We start from the raw sequence: 15548 nt of genomic DNA, 5'->3' as shown, positions 1-15548 counted from the left end.
TTGGCCCAGATCCCTCTAAATCCTTCCGATTCACATACCCATCCAGGTGTGATTTAAATGCTTCCATACACGCACCTGTGTCCTAAGTCCCTTTTAAAGTTTTCCCGTCTCACTTTAAACATATAGCCACTAGTTTTGTACTCCCCCGCCCCAAGGAAAAGACCTTGACTATTTACCCTAACCATGCCCCTCATGGTTTTATAAACCTCTATAAGGTCACCTCTCAGCCTCTGATGCTCCAGGGAAAATAGCCCCAGCCTGTTCAGCTTCTCCCTATAGCTCAAACCCTCCAACCCTGGCAATATCCTTGTAAATCTTTTCTGAATCATTTCAAGTTTCACAACATCCTTCTTATGGCAGGGAGACCAGAATTGCACTCAGTATGTCAAAAGTGCACTGACCAGTAAAAGCAAGCATACCAAACGCCTTCTTTACTGCCCTGTCCACCTGGGTCTTCACTTTCAAAGAACTATTAACCTAGACTTGGCTGTTTGCGGAGCATGCACTTTGACTGTACAATGCTTGAGTGAAAGTTAAAGCACTGAACCTTTGGACTTCTAAGTGTGCCCACCTTGAACTGTAAAAGCCCAGATTTACGAGATTCTCCCATTCCAAATGTAAGTTGCAACCAGGGATCCCATTTGCAATACCTGGTCGGACCATTTTGCTGAATTTAGAATGGATAGGGTGAATAGTCACATACAGGTAGGGAAGACATCTTGCCAATATCATAGGATATTGTCTGAATATCTATGTGACAACACTCTCGATGAAAGATTAATAATTGTGATGTTTATTACTCCAAGTATATTGAAAATCTTTAATTCTGTTGACAGAGAATTTCTAACTCACTAAGACAGTTTTAGAGCAATATAATATTGACATGCAGCTCTTTCTGATCCAGTGCATTCTTAAAATGTGAGAAATACTCTCAATAACAAAATAATGTTTATGTAAAGAAAAGCACAACATACTTTAATGTTCTTAAATATACTTGCTGGTAATGAAGGAAGAACTACACCCAGGAAATACATACATGTAACTCACAAATTGAGTACTAAAAGCTGAGAGAGAATTTCTCACTCAAAATAATCTCCCGCTGCTTGTTTAAAAGAGACTTGGTTTTCAGGTCCATCTATTGGCTTTTCCTGGGTCTTTGGCAGCTTGAGACACTGGACTTGAATGGAGCCAGTGGTAACAGCGATCATCAGGTTGGCCTAGGAGGCTACGAGGCACTGGAATGGTCTCCTGAAAATAAATTTCTCCATCTAAACCGGTCAAAAAGGTATCTTCCAGGTCGCCCCATCTGCAGTACCCCTTGCCCCCTCAAGGGTATGAGACTCAGGATGAGGAAGTGGATGTCTAAGAACTCAGAATTTATGTGGAACAGGCTAATTGGATCAGGAGGTCTCTCATTTTCATTTTTCTTTAAGAGACTCAGGTGCCATTTTCAAAATCAACAAGATAAACAAGTAGTAAAATAAAAATGACAGTGGGGGGGTTACTCAACATAAAACATTCTCCAGATTTTCTAAAAGTATATATTATTTTTACATATAAAATATTAATGGCTTTTTTCCTCCCCCCAAGCCTATCATCTTGTCATAAGCTCTTTTAATAAAGATTTGGGGGTGGGGCCAAGACAGGGCTCAGACTCTCTGCAGATTCTGTTAATGCTACTGCCATAATTAGCAAATGGTGATGGAGCCCTCTGGGATGAGCTAACAACACCACGTCTTCTCTCCCTGCTTCTACCCAGGGACAGAATATCTCCTAAATAAAGACTAACTGAAGATTTGGCAGCAGTTGAGAGAGAGAAAAACAGAGTTAACATTTTGCGTCCAATAGGTCTCTTTGTCAGAGCTGAAGGTGCTGGAAAGTGATGGCTTTTAGGCTAATCAGCTATTTATTATGTTAAATCATTACCTCAAGGTCACAACTTCAGAACTTGAAGACGGTTCTCCATTTTGATTTCATTCTCCACCCATCCCAAGTGTCTTGTTTGGATGAGTTTGTTCTAGGCAGAGCTGACCCATTCTCTGCTATTAACACCTATTCTGCATCTATATCACTTCTCTACCATCGTGAGCAGTCCCTTTGCCTTTTCCTCTGCACACCCCCGTCATCTGTTCTAATTGCTTATCATCCTTTGTAAGTAGCATAAGTACCATCATTTCCCAGCCCCTTCTCCAAACACTTGAAACATTAACTCTGTTTCTTTCTCCACTGAGGCCATCACAGTTGCATTTCTCTAGCGCTTCCTTTTCATTTCATATCACCAGCATCCGCAGCACTTTGCTTGATATTAAGAAAACACTCCCTTCTACTGGCCTGATGCACCCTGTGCTATATGATAGGTAGCTTGCACTCAGACGCCTGGCCCAGGTTGACCGGGTAATAGTGCTGTGTTAAGCATTAGGTGATTGAGTCTCATTAAAATTGGAATGATTAGTGGTTCAACCCCAAAAGAAAGGGAAATATAAATTCTCACAACAAAATATAAAACATATTATTTTGGATATTAATTTAACTTTTTTAATAGAAAGAAAAACCCATATCGCAACTAGTCTCTTGACTCGGGAACAGACTTAATGTAAACCCTCTCCCGCCTCCAACATACAAGTTTCCAATTCAGCGAAACATTAATAGAGTTAACAAATCTTGAACTCGCAACCATCTGGTTTTAGTTCAAATTAGATTGTTTTCCCTTGGCCCAGCACTCCTCAAAACCACTTGAAAGACCGTGAGACAAACACAGAGGAAGGGCATTCACCCTTCACAAGGTAGTACAGCAAAAATAAAAAGCCCTCCACACTCACTCTATCATACTCTGACCCCATCATCCCCAAAGCAGATCCCAGACATTGATCCTAACATCACTTGTAAATGGACCCTTGATAACACTCCCTGGCAACGTCAAGGCTGGTTGACACCACCTATTGCCATTGCTGGTTAGTCAACAATTGGGAAACGGCAGAGAGGGGACACCAAAGGTTGCTGATAAAACTCTCTCTCCTGGACCCTAACTCCCTGCTCTACACATTCTAATTGTCGCTGCCAACATCTTCCTCCAACCATCCCTGGTGACCCACTTTGCACAGATTTGCAGCATGAGTACCACTGCAGGAGTTTTAATTCCCTCCTCATCCACCCTCTGCAAACGAGCTCTTAGCTGGAATCTCGAGCTGGTGATTGCAAACAGAAACCTAGGCCAGTTTTTCATTCTCCTAAACCCCCCTTTCCTGTCCCCCAAAACCCAATGGATCAAACAAACTCAGCACCTGCTGGGAATTGAACCCATCACCCCCCAGTCCTGTATGGTTGAGTCATTAAAGTTCATGTGTCCATTCAGAAGTTTTTCTTTTAAAGGTCCGCCGTTATGAATGTGTCGGAGGGAAATTTACTTCAAAGTTGAATGTCGTCTGCAACACTGGTCTTGAACATCTCTCTGCTGTTCTTATATTTTGTGCACCATGGTCAACTTGCGTTGGCCACTCAAAGAATGTCTCTTCCACATTAGATAGAAAGCAATCCAGCAGAATTCCCCACGCTCACAAAAATAAGAAGATTTCTAGGAGCTTTCTGAATTTCCATTTAACTCTGCATCCAGCCTGTTTTGGGAGAAAGGAAAAGGGTTGTAAGAAAATTCAAGGCCATTGTAACTTGTTTCCCTGATTACAGAACTCCTTAAATCACTTATAAAATTCCTCAATTCACTCAGCAGAATATTCATTGCTTTTGACTAAACATTATTCAGAATACTTGCCACCTGTTGGATAGAATTTGAAAAGTCAATATCTAATTGACATCTGTTCCAAGTATACATAAGTAAATATTAGGGACAGATGACAAAAGCTCAGTCAATGAGGTTGATTTTTAAGGAGCGTTTAAGCAGGGGAGAAAGAAACCCTGAGCTGAGGGTTCCAGGCAGTTGTCATGGGGAGGAGTAAGGGTGGTGTCTCTGATGGTTCAAAGAGCTACGGGAAATTACACAGATAGGGGAGAGGTGTAGGGACTGGAGGTTGAGATTGGGAGGGGACTGAAAGAGGTTACAGAGATAAGGAGTTTCATAGGACTCGGAGGAGAGTAGAGACAGGGAGAGGGGATGAGGAGGAATTTGAAAACAAAGATATGAATTTAAGAAATTGAATCCTTGCTGGAGTCAGGGTCCATTTCAAGCAACAAGGACATGAGACCATGATAATTGGGACTTAGTGTGAAGTTTTAGGTGAGCTTGAATTTTTATAGGAGTGAAAATTGGAGACTGGCCAAAGGAGCTTTGAAAGAGTCAAGTCCCAAGGTAAGAAAGGCATAGATGAAGAGCTGTTGTATCACATTATCTTCATGCATTTATTATTCTGATAATACTTTATTTATACTTCCTTTCTCCCTGTAGATTGTAGAAGTCAATTAGCTGTTATATTTAGTCATTGCCCTTTATACTTGGGATTGGTCTCATCACTTCAACCTTCACCCTCTCTAGTGTACTGACAGTCATAGAAAATTATTATGCAGAAGTACGCCATTTGGTCCATGCTGTGCTGCCCAAGAAAGAGCTATCAGCTTAATCCCACCTTTGGTCTGTCACCCTGTAGTCTGGGTGGGTGATGGCCTATTGGTATTACCGCTGGACTATTAATTCAGAGATCCAGGTAATGTTCTGGGGACTTGAGTTTGAATCTCACCATGGCAGATGGTGGAATTTGAATTCAATAATAATCTGGAAATAAGAGTCAAATGCTGACCATGAAACAATTATCAGGAAAAATCCATCTGGTTCACTAATATCCTTCAGGGAATGAAATCTGCCATCCTTACCTGGTCTGGCCTACATGCGACTCCAGACCCACAGCAATGTGGTTGACTCTTAATTGCAATTGGGCAATAAACATTTGTCCAGCCAGTGACGCCCACATCCATTGAATAAATGCAAAAAAAGGTTACGTCACTGCAAACGCAATTCTGAGTACAGCATGTTTTAAGTTTGAAGAGGGGCTCTGATTCAACCATCTCTTCAGGGAACAAGTTTCAACCTCACCTCCCCACCATTGGGTAAGAAAAATTCTCAACTCACTGAATACTTCCATTAGTTACCTGAAGTCTGTGCCTCTTTCTAGTTTTGACCTTTTCTATCCACTTTAAAGGAACCATAGAGGTTTATTTCCATTATTTAAATCTCTCCTCAGTTCCGAAGGAAGGGACTCCAGCCTATCCAATCCTTCCTCATCACCAAAATTCAGTAATCCTTATAGATCTCAACCCCTTATAAATCTCCACCTTTTCTACTGATATCTCATGCTTGGCAAAAGTGTGGTAACTGGAACTGTACACAATATTGTACTCATGAGTCTATCCTGTGAAGAACATATAACTTATTTATTTTCTTTAGTGGAAGCTATATTTGCATTTTGTATGGAAGGCAGATTTTCCTCCACTGGTGATCATTTTCTTTGACAGATTCTCACTTTGGCCTGTCCTATCTTTGTGCTCCAAATCAATGCTGGTGTCCAGTTTGCTGCCTGTCCTCTCTGAAGGCCTGCAAGGTCGTGCCAGACCCTGTTTGCTCTCTGGCCTGCTGCTGGAGTCACCTGTTGAACCGTAACAGCAAGCAATGTCAGGCCATTTGGCTGTGGTGTGCCTCACAGCTATTCTACGTGCTATCCTCACACCTTGTAAGCATAGATGCAGTAGTTGGGAAGAGGAAACTCTTCTCATCAGTAACCCATTTACACAGAAGACAAACGTATGGGCTGTATCGCTGCTTTGACCAGGAGGGCCATGATTGTACCTTCAACCTTCTCACTGCCTCAGCATAGGGGTGCCAACCCAGTTCTCTTCTCTTGCCATAAGATGCTAGTATGGAAGTCTGGTGAATATGGAATTAGACTGGCAACCTAGAGGTCATGAACACAAATCCTGCCATGACACATTGTGCAACTGAACTGTAAAAAAAAATCTACACTAGCACCAGAAAGCCTAGCAAAATTGATAGAAAACCCTCAGGGTCCCTCACACCCCTAACGCTGCATGACTGATGTGTGACTGCAGTTCCACATTGTATACTTTCATTGCACTGGGAGAGCTGGGTCCTCTCCCAGTCATTCACACATATCAAGAACAAATACAAAAGCTCTTGCAAAGTCAAGTTCTGCCAGTCACAATCCAGTGGTTCACCCACTGAGGAGGTGTGAGGAGAGTCAAGTGGATGCCAGGCTGTTCCACCTTTGGGAATGGAGGCTAATTGAGTCTGTGTGCAAGGATTAGCAGAAAGTCACACTTATTGCAATCCCTGAGGGATGTTAAACGTGCAGAAAACTGGCTAAATCCAAGCAACCCGATGACTGGAGGAAGAACGCCTCATCTTCTGCGTTGGGACCCTTCAACTACACAGCATCAACGTTGACTTCCCATTTTCCTTGTCTCCTCTCCCCCCATCTCATCCCAGATCGAACTCTTCAACTTGGCACCATCCTCTTGAACTGTCCTACCTGTCCATCTTCCTTCCCACCTATCTGCTCCCCCTCCCCCCAACCTATCACCATTACCCCCCACTTGCATCTACCTATCACCTTCCCAGCTACCATCCCCCATCCCCATCCCCCTACCTATCTCTCAGCCCTGTTTCCCCATTCCCCACATTCCTGATGAAGGGCTGATGCTCAAAACATTGAGACTCCTTCTCCTCGGATGCCTGACCTGCTGCGCTTTTCCAGCGCCACACTTTTCAACTCTGGTCTCCAGCATCTGCAGTCTAGACTTTCTTCCAGAGAACTAGTATCAAGGCAAAATGCCTGGATTAGCTTAGTTTTTCAGCATGGATGGGGATCATACCTGGGACCTCCTACAGTCTGCATGATGAGTACAACCAGGACCTCCTGGAGGATATCTCTGCCTGAATCCTAAGATATTCTGTACAAAGATTCTGTTAAAAATGTAGGTACATAAAACAGTACAGCACAAGGACAGGCCCTTCAGACCCTATGTCCATGCCATTCTAAACTAATCCAATCTGCCTAACATAGTCCATGTCGTACTACTCCCTGCCTGTTTATGTGTCTGTCTAAATGCCTGTTAAACTTCACTAACATATACACACATGATTCGGGTGATTACAAAAATTTAAAACGATGGGCCTTTGAGATTTGTGTTTGTGAACTTGTACAAATCACGCAATACAAACTTTCTTCTGATAAACTAATGTTGAAACAACACATTCACCAATTGAAATGTTTTGGTTTTGTCCTGTGCAGTCAGAGATAAACCAACATGATCAAAGCAACAATGCTTTCAGTGTAAATATTAAAAATGCATAAGGAACATAATTGTAAATAAATGGAATGCAATTTCAGCTATACAGTACTTACGTTTTAATGCATTCTGGAATATGTACATGTTGCATGGGAATTAACTGTGAGAGCTCCTGAAGACTATTTACAAACCGAACTTTCCTACTGAATTTTGAACTGCAGAAGAGAAAAAGAGCATTGCATTAGCACCAGCATCAGTCAGTTCAAGAACTAAAGTATGGAACTGGCATAATTGTGGTCCCTCAGTTTAAAATATTAGTCTGGAAATCAATTCCCAACAAATAGAAAACAGAAAGGGAAGATGGAGGGAATGTGAAAGAGAAGGGGGAAGAGGAGACGGGGAGGAATGGAGAGAAAGGTGGAGAGGGGAGGAAACTGGAAAGAAAAAGTACTGAAAAAAGATAGAAGGAGGAAGATAAAAGAGAAATGAAACAATTTGAATTTTTATAGCACCGTTCACAATCTCAGGAGATTGTGTTTCATCACCAATAAAGTCACTGTCGTAAAATTTTTTTTTAATTTCAAAAATATACTTTATTCATATATATTTAATCTATACAATTGGACATGTCATCATTCTGTAAACATTCCATTTCTTTACGTATCGAAACAGGGTAATCATTCATATTCACAGGTTAGTGCGATTACATTGAGCTCAGACGCCAGCGGAGCCCAAATGACTGCGTGGGCCCCCTGTTCTTCGTTAGGCAGGCAGATGTTAGACGGTGGTCTTTCCCCACCGCGCCTTGGCGGCAGCTGCCCCAAGCTTCAGCGCGTCCCTCAACACGTAGTCCTGGACCATGGAATGTGCCAGTCTGCAACACTCAGTCGGGGTCAACTCCTTCAGCTGGAAGATCAACAGGTTTCGGACCACCCAGAGAGCGTCCTTCACCGAGTTGATGATCCTCCAGGCGCAGTTGATGTTCGTCTCGGTGTGCGTCCCGGGGAACAGGCCGTAGAGCACGGAGTCCTGCGTCACGGCGCTGCTCGGGACGAACCTCGACAGACACCACTGCATTCCTCTCCAGACTTCCTCTGCATAGGCACATTCCAGAAGGAGGTGTGTGACAGTCTCGTCCCCCCCGCAGCCGCTTCGAGGGCAGCGTGCGGTGCGGCAGAGAGTCCGGGCGTGCATAAATGATCTCACAGGCAGAGCCCTTCTCACCACCAGCCAAGCCATGTCTTGGTGCTTGTTGGAAAGTTCTGGCGATGAGGCATTCTGCCAAATGGCTTTGACAGTCTGCTCAGGGAACCGCTCGACAGGATCTGCCCTCTCCTTTTCCCGAAGGGTCTCAAGGACACTACGTGCTGACCACTTCCTGATGGACTTGTGGTCAAAGGTGTTTTTCTTGATAAATTTCTCCACGAAGGACAGGTGGTACGGAACGGTCCAACTACTCGGAGCGTTCCGCGGCAGCGAGGCCAGGCCCATCCTTCGCAACACCGGGGACAGGTAGAACCTCAGTACGTAGTGACACTTGGTGTTTGCGTACCGGGGATCCACGCACAGCTTGATGCAGCCACACACAAAGGTGGCCATCAGGGTGAGGGTGGCATTGGGTGTGTTTTTTCCCCCATTGCACCGGTCTTTGTACATTACATCTCTTCGGACCCGGTCCATCTTTGATCTCCACACGAAGTGGAAGATGGCCCGGGTGACTGCGGCGGCACAGGTTCTGGGGATAGGCCAGACCTGTGCCACGTATAACAATACTGAGAGTACCTCACACCTGATGACCAGGTTCTTACCCGCGATGGAGAGCGACCGTTGCTCCCATCTGCCCAGTTTCTGTCTCACCTTCCTGATCCGCTCCTCCCAGGTCTTGGTGCACGCCCCAGCCCCCCCGAACCAAATACCCAGCACCTTCAGGTGGTCAGTCCTGACGGTGAAGGGGATCGAGGATTGGTCGGCCCAGTTCCCGAAGAGCATGGCCTCGCTCTTGCCTCGGTTTACCTTGGCCCCCGAGACCCGTTCGAACTGGTCACAGATGCACATGAGTCTGTGCACGGACAGCGGATCCGAGCAGAAAACGGCGACGTCATCCATGTACAGGGAGGCCTTAACCTGCAGGCCCCCGCTGCCAGGAATAGTCACCCCTTTCAGGCTCGCATCCTTCCTGATGGACTCGGCAAATGGCTCTATGCAACACACAAACAAGGCAGGAGAGAGAGGGCAGCCCTGCCTGACTCCAGATCTGACTGGGAAGCTATCTGATTCCCACCCATTGATTGAGACTGCACTGACAATGTTGGTGTAGAGCAGTCTGATCCAATTAGCGATTCCCTCCCCGAAACCCATTTTGGAGAGGACATCCCTCATATATGTATGCGATATCCTGTCAAAGGCTTTCTCCTGGTCCAGGCTGATGAGGCAGGTGTCCACCCTCCTGTCCTGCACGTAGGCGATCGTATCCCTGAGGAGTGCGAGACTCTCAGCGATCTTCCTGCCCGGTACCGCACAGGTTTGGTCAGGGTGAATCACCGATCCCAGAGCAGACCTGACCCGGTTGGCGATGACCTTTGACAAGATTTTGTAGTCTGTGTTTAACAGTGAGATCGGTCTCCAATTTCTAATTTCTTCCCTCTCCCCCTTCTGCTTGTAGATGAGGGTGATGATGCCCTGTCGTAAAATATGGGACAGCAGCCAACAGTGTATACTCCCATCAAACTCCCTGGAACAGCAAAGGGTTAGAGACTGTTGGAATTTGTCCCATCATCTCACTCAAAAGATGGTGCTTCCAGCAATGCAGCATTCCTTTTGGGATCATTGACTGAGATTTTGGAATGTGTTCCTCAAATTACAAGCAGTTATCAATCTCTAGTTGGCAGGTTCACCAAAGATATTAAAGGGACAGGTGGCAAATGTAGAATTAAGTTACAGATTAGCCACACTTCCATCAAATGACAGACAGGCTTGAGAAGCTCATTAAACCTCCCCCGTGTTTCTGTGGAATAATTAGGAGATGAGCAAGAAAAGATGGGTGGGGTAAAAGGAAGGTTGTACCTTATAAAAGGCCGGGTAATAGCTAATATCACTTTAATGAACCACGATGGATGCACGACAATCAGAGATTTCAAGTTTTTCCGTAACCTGTAGCAACAAAACAAAATAGTAATCAGAACACTGAACTCGACAAGTGTTTATGTTGAGAAATAACGCTTGCTCCCTGTGTTTTTTTCATTTAGAATCCCTGCAATGTGGAAACAGGCCATTTGGTCCAACAAGTCCACACTGACCGTCTGAGCAGCATTCCTTGTAACCCTGCATTTCCAATGAGAAATTTCACCTAACCTACACATCTCTGAACAGTATGGTAAATTTAGCATGGCCAATCCACCCTAACTTGCACATCTTTGGACTGTGGGAGGAAACCGGAGCACCCGATGGAAATCCACACAGTCACGGGGGAGAATGTGCAAATTCCACACAGACAGTCGCCCAAGGGGGGGGGGGGGGGGGGGGGGGGGATCGAACCCAGGTCCCTGGCACTGTGAGGCAGCGGTGCTAACCACTGAGCCACCGTGCCGCCCCGATCCACGGAATGGTGGAGCAGGCTTGAGGGGCCAGTTATTCCTGCTCTTATTTCTTTTGTCCTTAAATGGGACTAGTTCAGTTTAGGATACCTGGTTGGCATGGACAAGTTGGACTGAAGAGTGTTTACATGCTGTATGATTCCATGACTACATGGCCCAAATCCATACCCACCAGCATAGCAATGATTCAGGCAGTCAACCTTCCTTACCATGAATTTCCCTTTCCTAGCAATTTAAAAATAAACTTAATGTTGACTTTCAATTGTTAATTCGTCCTAACAACAGACAGCAGCAGCATCTTACCTCCGGTCAATGGTCTGATAACACTGTTTCAACCAGCTGATTGATGGCACTCTATTGCGAGTTGTGGCACCGTTTAAATACACAATAACATAGTTTTCAGCCACCAGCAATTCCAGAGTTCCAATAACATACCTGTGGGGACAGAACACGACAGTCACATTTCTGTGAAATGGGGTCGATTCATTTTTTGGCACTCAGCTTTTAAGTCACTTACTTAAAAGTCACTACACCAGGTTAACAGTTTTAAATCAATGACAGAAACTGATGCCGCCTGTAAAAGGATCAAGAATGAAAGGGTGCAGATATTTTGCCAATGAAGCAAGTGCGATGCGAGGGAAAAAACTGAGTCGATTTTGACTCAAAACTATTTAGCTGTTCCTTCACAGTCACTGGGTCAACATCCTGGAACTATATTCCTATAAGCTCTGCAGATGTCCTTACATCAGGTGAAGGCAGGTCACCACCACCTTCTCAGGGGCAGTTAGGTATGAGCAATAAATGCTGGCTCAACTATCATAGTGGGACACGGGATTTTAAGCGAGCACATGTTCGAGCTTGAAGAATATTTCTTACATCGGGTGCCAGTTATGCCTCAGTGGGTAGCATCACATCAGAAGGTCTTGCAAACTCACAACCACTTCCATCTAGAAGGGCCAAGGTAGCAGATATGTGTGCCACTCACTGTACTGATTTGAAAATACATCACCGCTCCTTCACTGTTGCTGGGTCAAAATTGCTAGAATCACCTCCCCATTGACATTGCTAGAATTCCCTCCCTAGTGGCACCATAGACTACAGTCAATCAAAAAACCAGCTGACAACCATCTTCGCAAGGGCAATAAATGCTGGTCAGCTAGCAACACCATGTCCCATTAGGGAATAACAAAAAGACATATGCAGTGAAGCATGTGGAGTAAATTGTCCAGCATTAGGTGGTAAAACTTGTAGAATAATCTTTCCACAATACCATAGAAAAATTAAAGCCTGGTATATCTATGAATGCCATGTATTGTATTATTTAGTCTTAATATATAATAAAGTATTTATAAAGAAGCCCAAATTTGAAGACAGTTGTTAATGTTGCCTTCTCCTCAACCAGTCTGTCCTGAGGCTAAACTCCAAGATGTGGGCATAAACATTATTCAGCAATTTTTGATTTGATTTATTATTGTCATATGTATCTAGGTACAGTGCAAAGTTTTGTTTTACATGCAGTACAGCGGATCATAACATACAAAGTGCATAAGGGTAATAGAACAGGGCGAGGAATACAATGTTAAAGCTGGAGAGAAGCTGTAAAAAGCAAGGTCAACATTAAATTTGAAATGTGAGGGGTCTATTCAGAAGTCTGATAACAGTGGCAAAGAAGCTGTTCTTGAACCTGTTGGTACGTGTGTTTAAGCCTTTGTATCTACAGCCCGACAGAAGAGGCTGGAAGAGATTATAGCCAGGATGGGATGGGTCTTTGATGATGTTGGCTGCCTTCCTGAGGCAGTGAGAAATATAGATAGATTCAATGGATGGAAGGTTGGACTGCGTGATGGAATGGGCTATGTTCACAACTCTCTGTAGTTTCTTACAGTCCTGGGCAGAGCAATTGCATACCAAGCCGTGATCCATCCTGATACAATGCTTTCTATGGTGCATCCAGAAAAATTGGTAAGTGTCTTTACGGACGTGCCAAATTTCCTTAGCCTCCTGAGGAAGTAGAGTGGGTTCTAGTCTTTAGGGATTGGAGTCTAAACTCTAGGCCAGCGCTCCTAGTGTGGAACTAAAGGAGTGCTGCACGTCTGAGGTGCTGTCTCTCAGTGGTGTTAAACAAAGGATCCTGGTGTCCTGGCTAATGTTTATTCTCAAATTGACATCACACGTGAATACAAAAGGAGATACGGTTGCTGTCTGGGAACTTTCCGTGTGCAAATTGATTGCCATGTTCCCTACATGGCAGCACGGTGGCTCAGTTGTCGGGGCGGCATGGGTTCAGTGGTTAGCATCGCTGCCTCACAGCGCCAGGGACCCCAGTTTGATTCCAGCCTCGGGTGACTGTCCATGTGGAGTTTGCACAGTCTCCCCTGTTCTGCGTGGGTTTCCTCCAGGTGCTCTGGTTTCCTCCCACTATCCAATGATGTGCAGTTTAGGTAAATTGGCCATGCTAAATTGCCCATTGTGTTCAGGGATGTGTAGGTTGGGTGCATTAGTCAGGAGTAAATGTAGAGTAATAGGGTAGGGAAATGTGTTTGGGTGGGATACTCTTTGGAGGGGTCGGTGTGAACTAACTGGGCCAAAGGTCCTGTTTCCACACTGTAGGGATTCTATGATTCTATAATACGCTACAGTAGTGAGAGCTTTCCAAAAACAAATGCTTCAACAGCTGTGAAACGTTTTGGGACGTCCTGAAACGTCCTTTGTAAAAATCTGTTGTTGAATAAATTGCTTCATAACAGATGGCAACCAAGTGGCAGCCATGAAAGTCTGACCAGCACAACTTGGAATCTAAAATCTTTCTCCTAAGGAATAATGTTCCTCAATTTCCCAAAATAGTGCAGTTAGCCAAACATCACATCAAAGGCACGAAATAGAAGGCTTTTAAAGATCAGGATATACAAAGTAGTTCATTACCTAAAGAGATTTTCCATCACGCTTTCATAATCAGGTAGACTGCTTTCCGGCAAATAGCATGAGGAAAACACAATGATTGCAGTTAAACTCTCCCCAAAGCAACCTGGTAGAAAGAGAGCAAGCATTATTGATCAGGTCAGAGTTTTCATCTTTCCCACCTCTCCACATCTGAGAGATCTTTATAAATTACCAGGTTGGTTGAATTGAAGGTTGCTCTGGATACCAGGGAAGATTTACAAGAACCATCCCGGGATGAAGGGCTTGTTACATGAGGAGCAGTTAGGGATTCTGGGTCTGCACTTGATAGGAGTTTAGAAGCAGTGGGGTGCGTTCTGATTGAATGTTACAGAACACTAAGTGGCCTGTATAGAGTAGACGTGGAGAAGATGTTTTCACTAGAAGGAGACTAGGACCCGTTCACTTTATTACCTATTGTCTCTCCTGCACTTCATCCTATAAGACTTCAAGTTAGAGGCTTTTAAAAATAAAACATGCCATTGCCATGCAGGCAAACATTGCTACACATCCTGGATTGACCTTGACAACTGAAGGGCTTCCTAGGCCCATTTCAAAGGGCAGAAAATGTGTTGCTGGAAAAGCGCAGCAGGTCAGGCAGCATCCAAGGAACAGGAGTATCGACGTTTCGGGCATAAGCCCTTCTTCAGGAAGAAGGGCTTATGCCCGAAACGTCGATTCTCCTGTTCCTTGGATGCTGCCTGACCTGCTGCGCTTTTCCAGCAACACATTTTCAGCTCTGATCTCCAGCATCTGCCGTCCTCACTTTCTCCATTTCAAAGGGCAGTTAAGAATTAACCTCTCTGAGAATCTGCAGTCCCATTCCTGTCCAGATCAGTTCAAGATGGATGATTTTCAAAGGTCGTTAATGAATCAGATGGGTTTCTTTTTTTTTCACAGCAATGATAGATTCATGGTTATCTTCACTGAAACTTGCTTCACATCCAAGATTTATTAACACTTTAAATTCCACCGGTTTCCATGGTGGGATTTGAACTCTTGTCCTCACTCCATTAGCCTAGACTTCACAATTATACTGGTCACAGGCCTCCAATCTGAAAAACAACTCTCCACCACCACCCTCTGTCTTCTACCTTTGAGCCAGTTTTGTATCCAAATGTCTAGATCTCCCTGTATTCTGTGAGATCTAACCTTGCTAATCAGTCTCCAAGGGGAACCTTGTCGAACGCCTTACTGAAGTCCATATAGATCACATCTACCGCTATGCCCTCATCAATCCTCTTTGTTACTTCCTCAAAAACCTCAATCAAGTTTGTGAGACATGATTTCCCACGCACAAAGCCATGTTGACTATCCCTAATCAGTCCTTGCCTTTCCAAATACATGTACATCCTGTCCCTCAGGATTCCCTCCAACAACCTCCCCACCTTCGACGTCAGGCTCACTCGTCCGTACTTCCCTGGCTTGTCCTTACCACCCTTCTTAAACAGTTAGCCAACCTCCAGTCTTCCGGCACCTCACCTGTGACTATCGATGATACAAATATCTTAGCAAGAGGCCCAGCAATCATTTCTATTGCTTCCCATAGAGTTCTAGGGTACACCTGATCAGGTCCTGGGGATTTATCCACCTTTACCCGTTTCAAGACATCCAGCACTTCCTCCTCTGTAATCTGGACATTTTGCAAGATGTCATCATCTATTTCCCTACAGTCTATATCTTCCATATCCTTTTCCACAGCAAATACTGATTTGGTACAATTGCAACATTTAAGAGGCATTTGGATGGGTATATGAATAGAAAGGGTTT

The 15548-nt window shown here is 44.5% G+C and overlaps 1 protein-coding gene across 6 annotated transcripts in view; it reads right to left on the bottom strand.

Annotated features, from left to right (window-relative positions):
* Positions 1–770: 770 nt before the first annotated feature.
* The window catches only part of bnipl (BCL2 interacting protein like), a 78007-nt gene continuing 63229 nt past the window's right edge, over positions 771–15548 (bottom strand). For all 6 annotated transcript variants that reach the window (XM_043683961.2, XM_043683960.2, XM_087985065.1 and 3 more), the window contains 5 exons: positions 13764–13866; positions 11145–11276; positions 10312–10398; positions 7365–7463; positions 771–3611 (listed from right to left, as the gene is read on the bottom strand). In XM_043683961.2, the coding sequence (XP_043539896.1) occupies positions 3572–3611; positions 7365–7463; positions 10312–10398; positions 11145–11276; positions 13764–13866 (461 nt within the window). In that variant the 3' untranslated portion in view covers positions 771–3571. The remainder of the gene's footprint in view (positions 3612–7364; positions 7464–10311; positions 10399–11144; positions 11277–13763; positions 13867–15548) is intronic.

Source organism: Chiloscyllium plagiosum, unplaced genomic scaffold (genome assembly GCF_037043375.1).
Source record: "Chiloscyllium plagiosum isolate Xiang-an unplaced genomic scaffold, Cpla_swu_hap1 HiC_scaffold_50, whole genome shotgun sequence".
Lineage (NCBI taxonomy): Eukaryota > Metazoa > Chordata > Chondrichthyes > Orectolobiformes > Hemiscylliidae > Chiloscyllium > Chiloscyllium plagiosum.
Note: the sequence above shows the minus strand (reverse complement) of the source record. Positions and strands in the feature narration are given on the sequence as shown.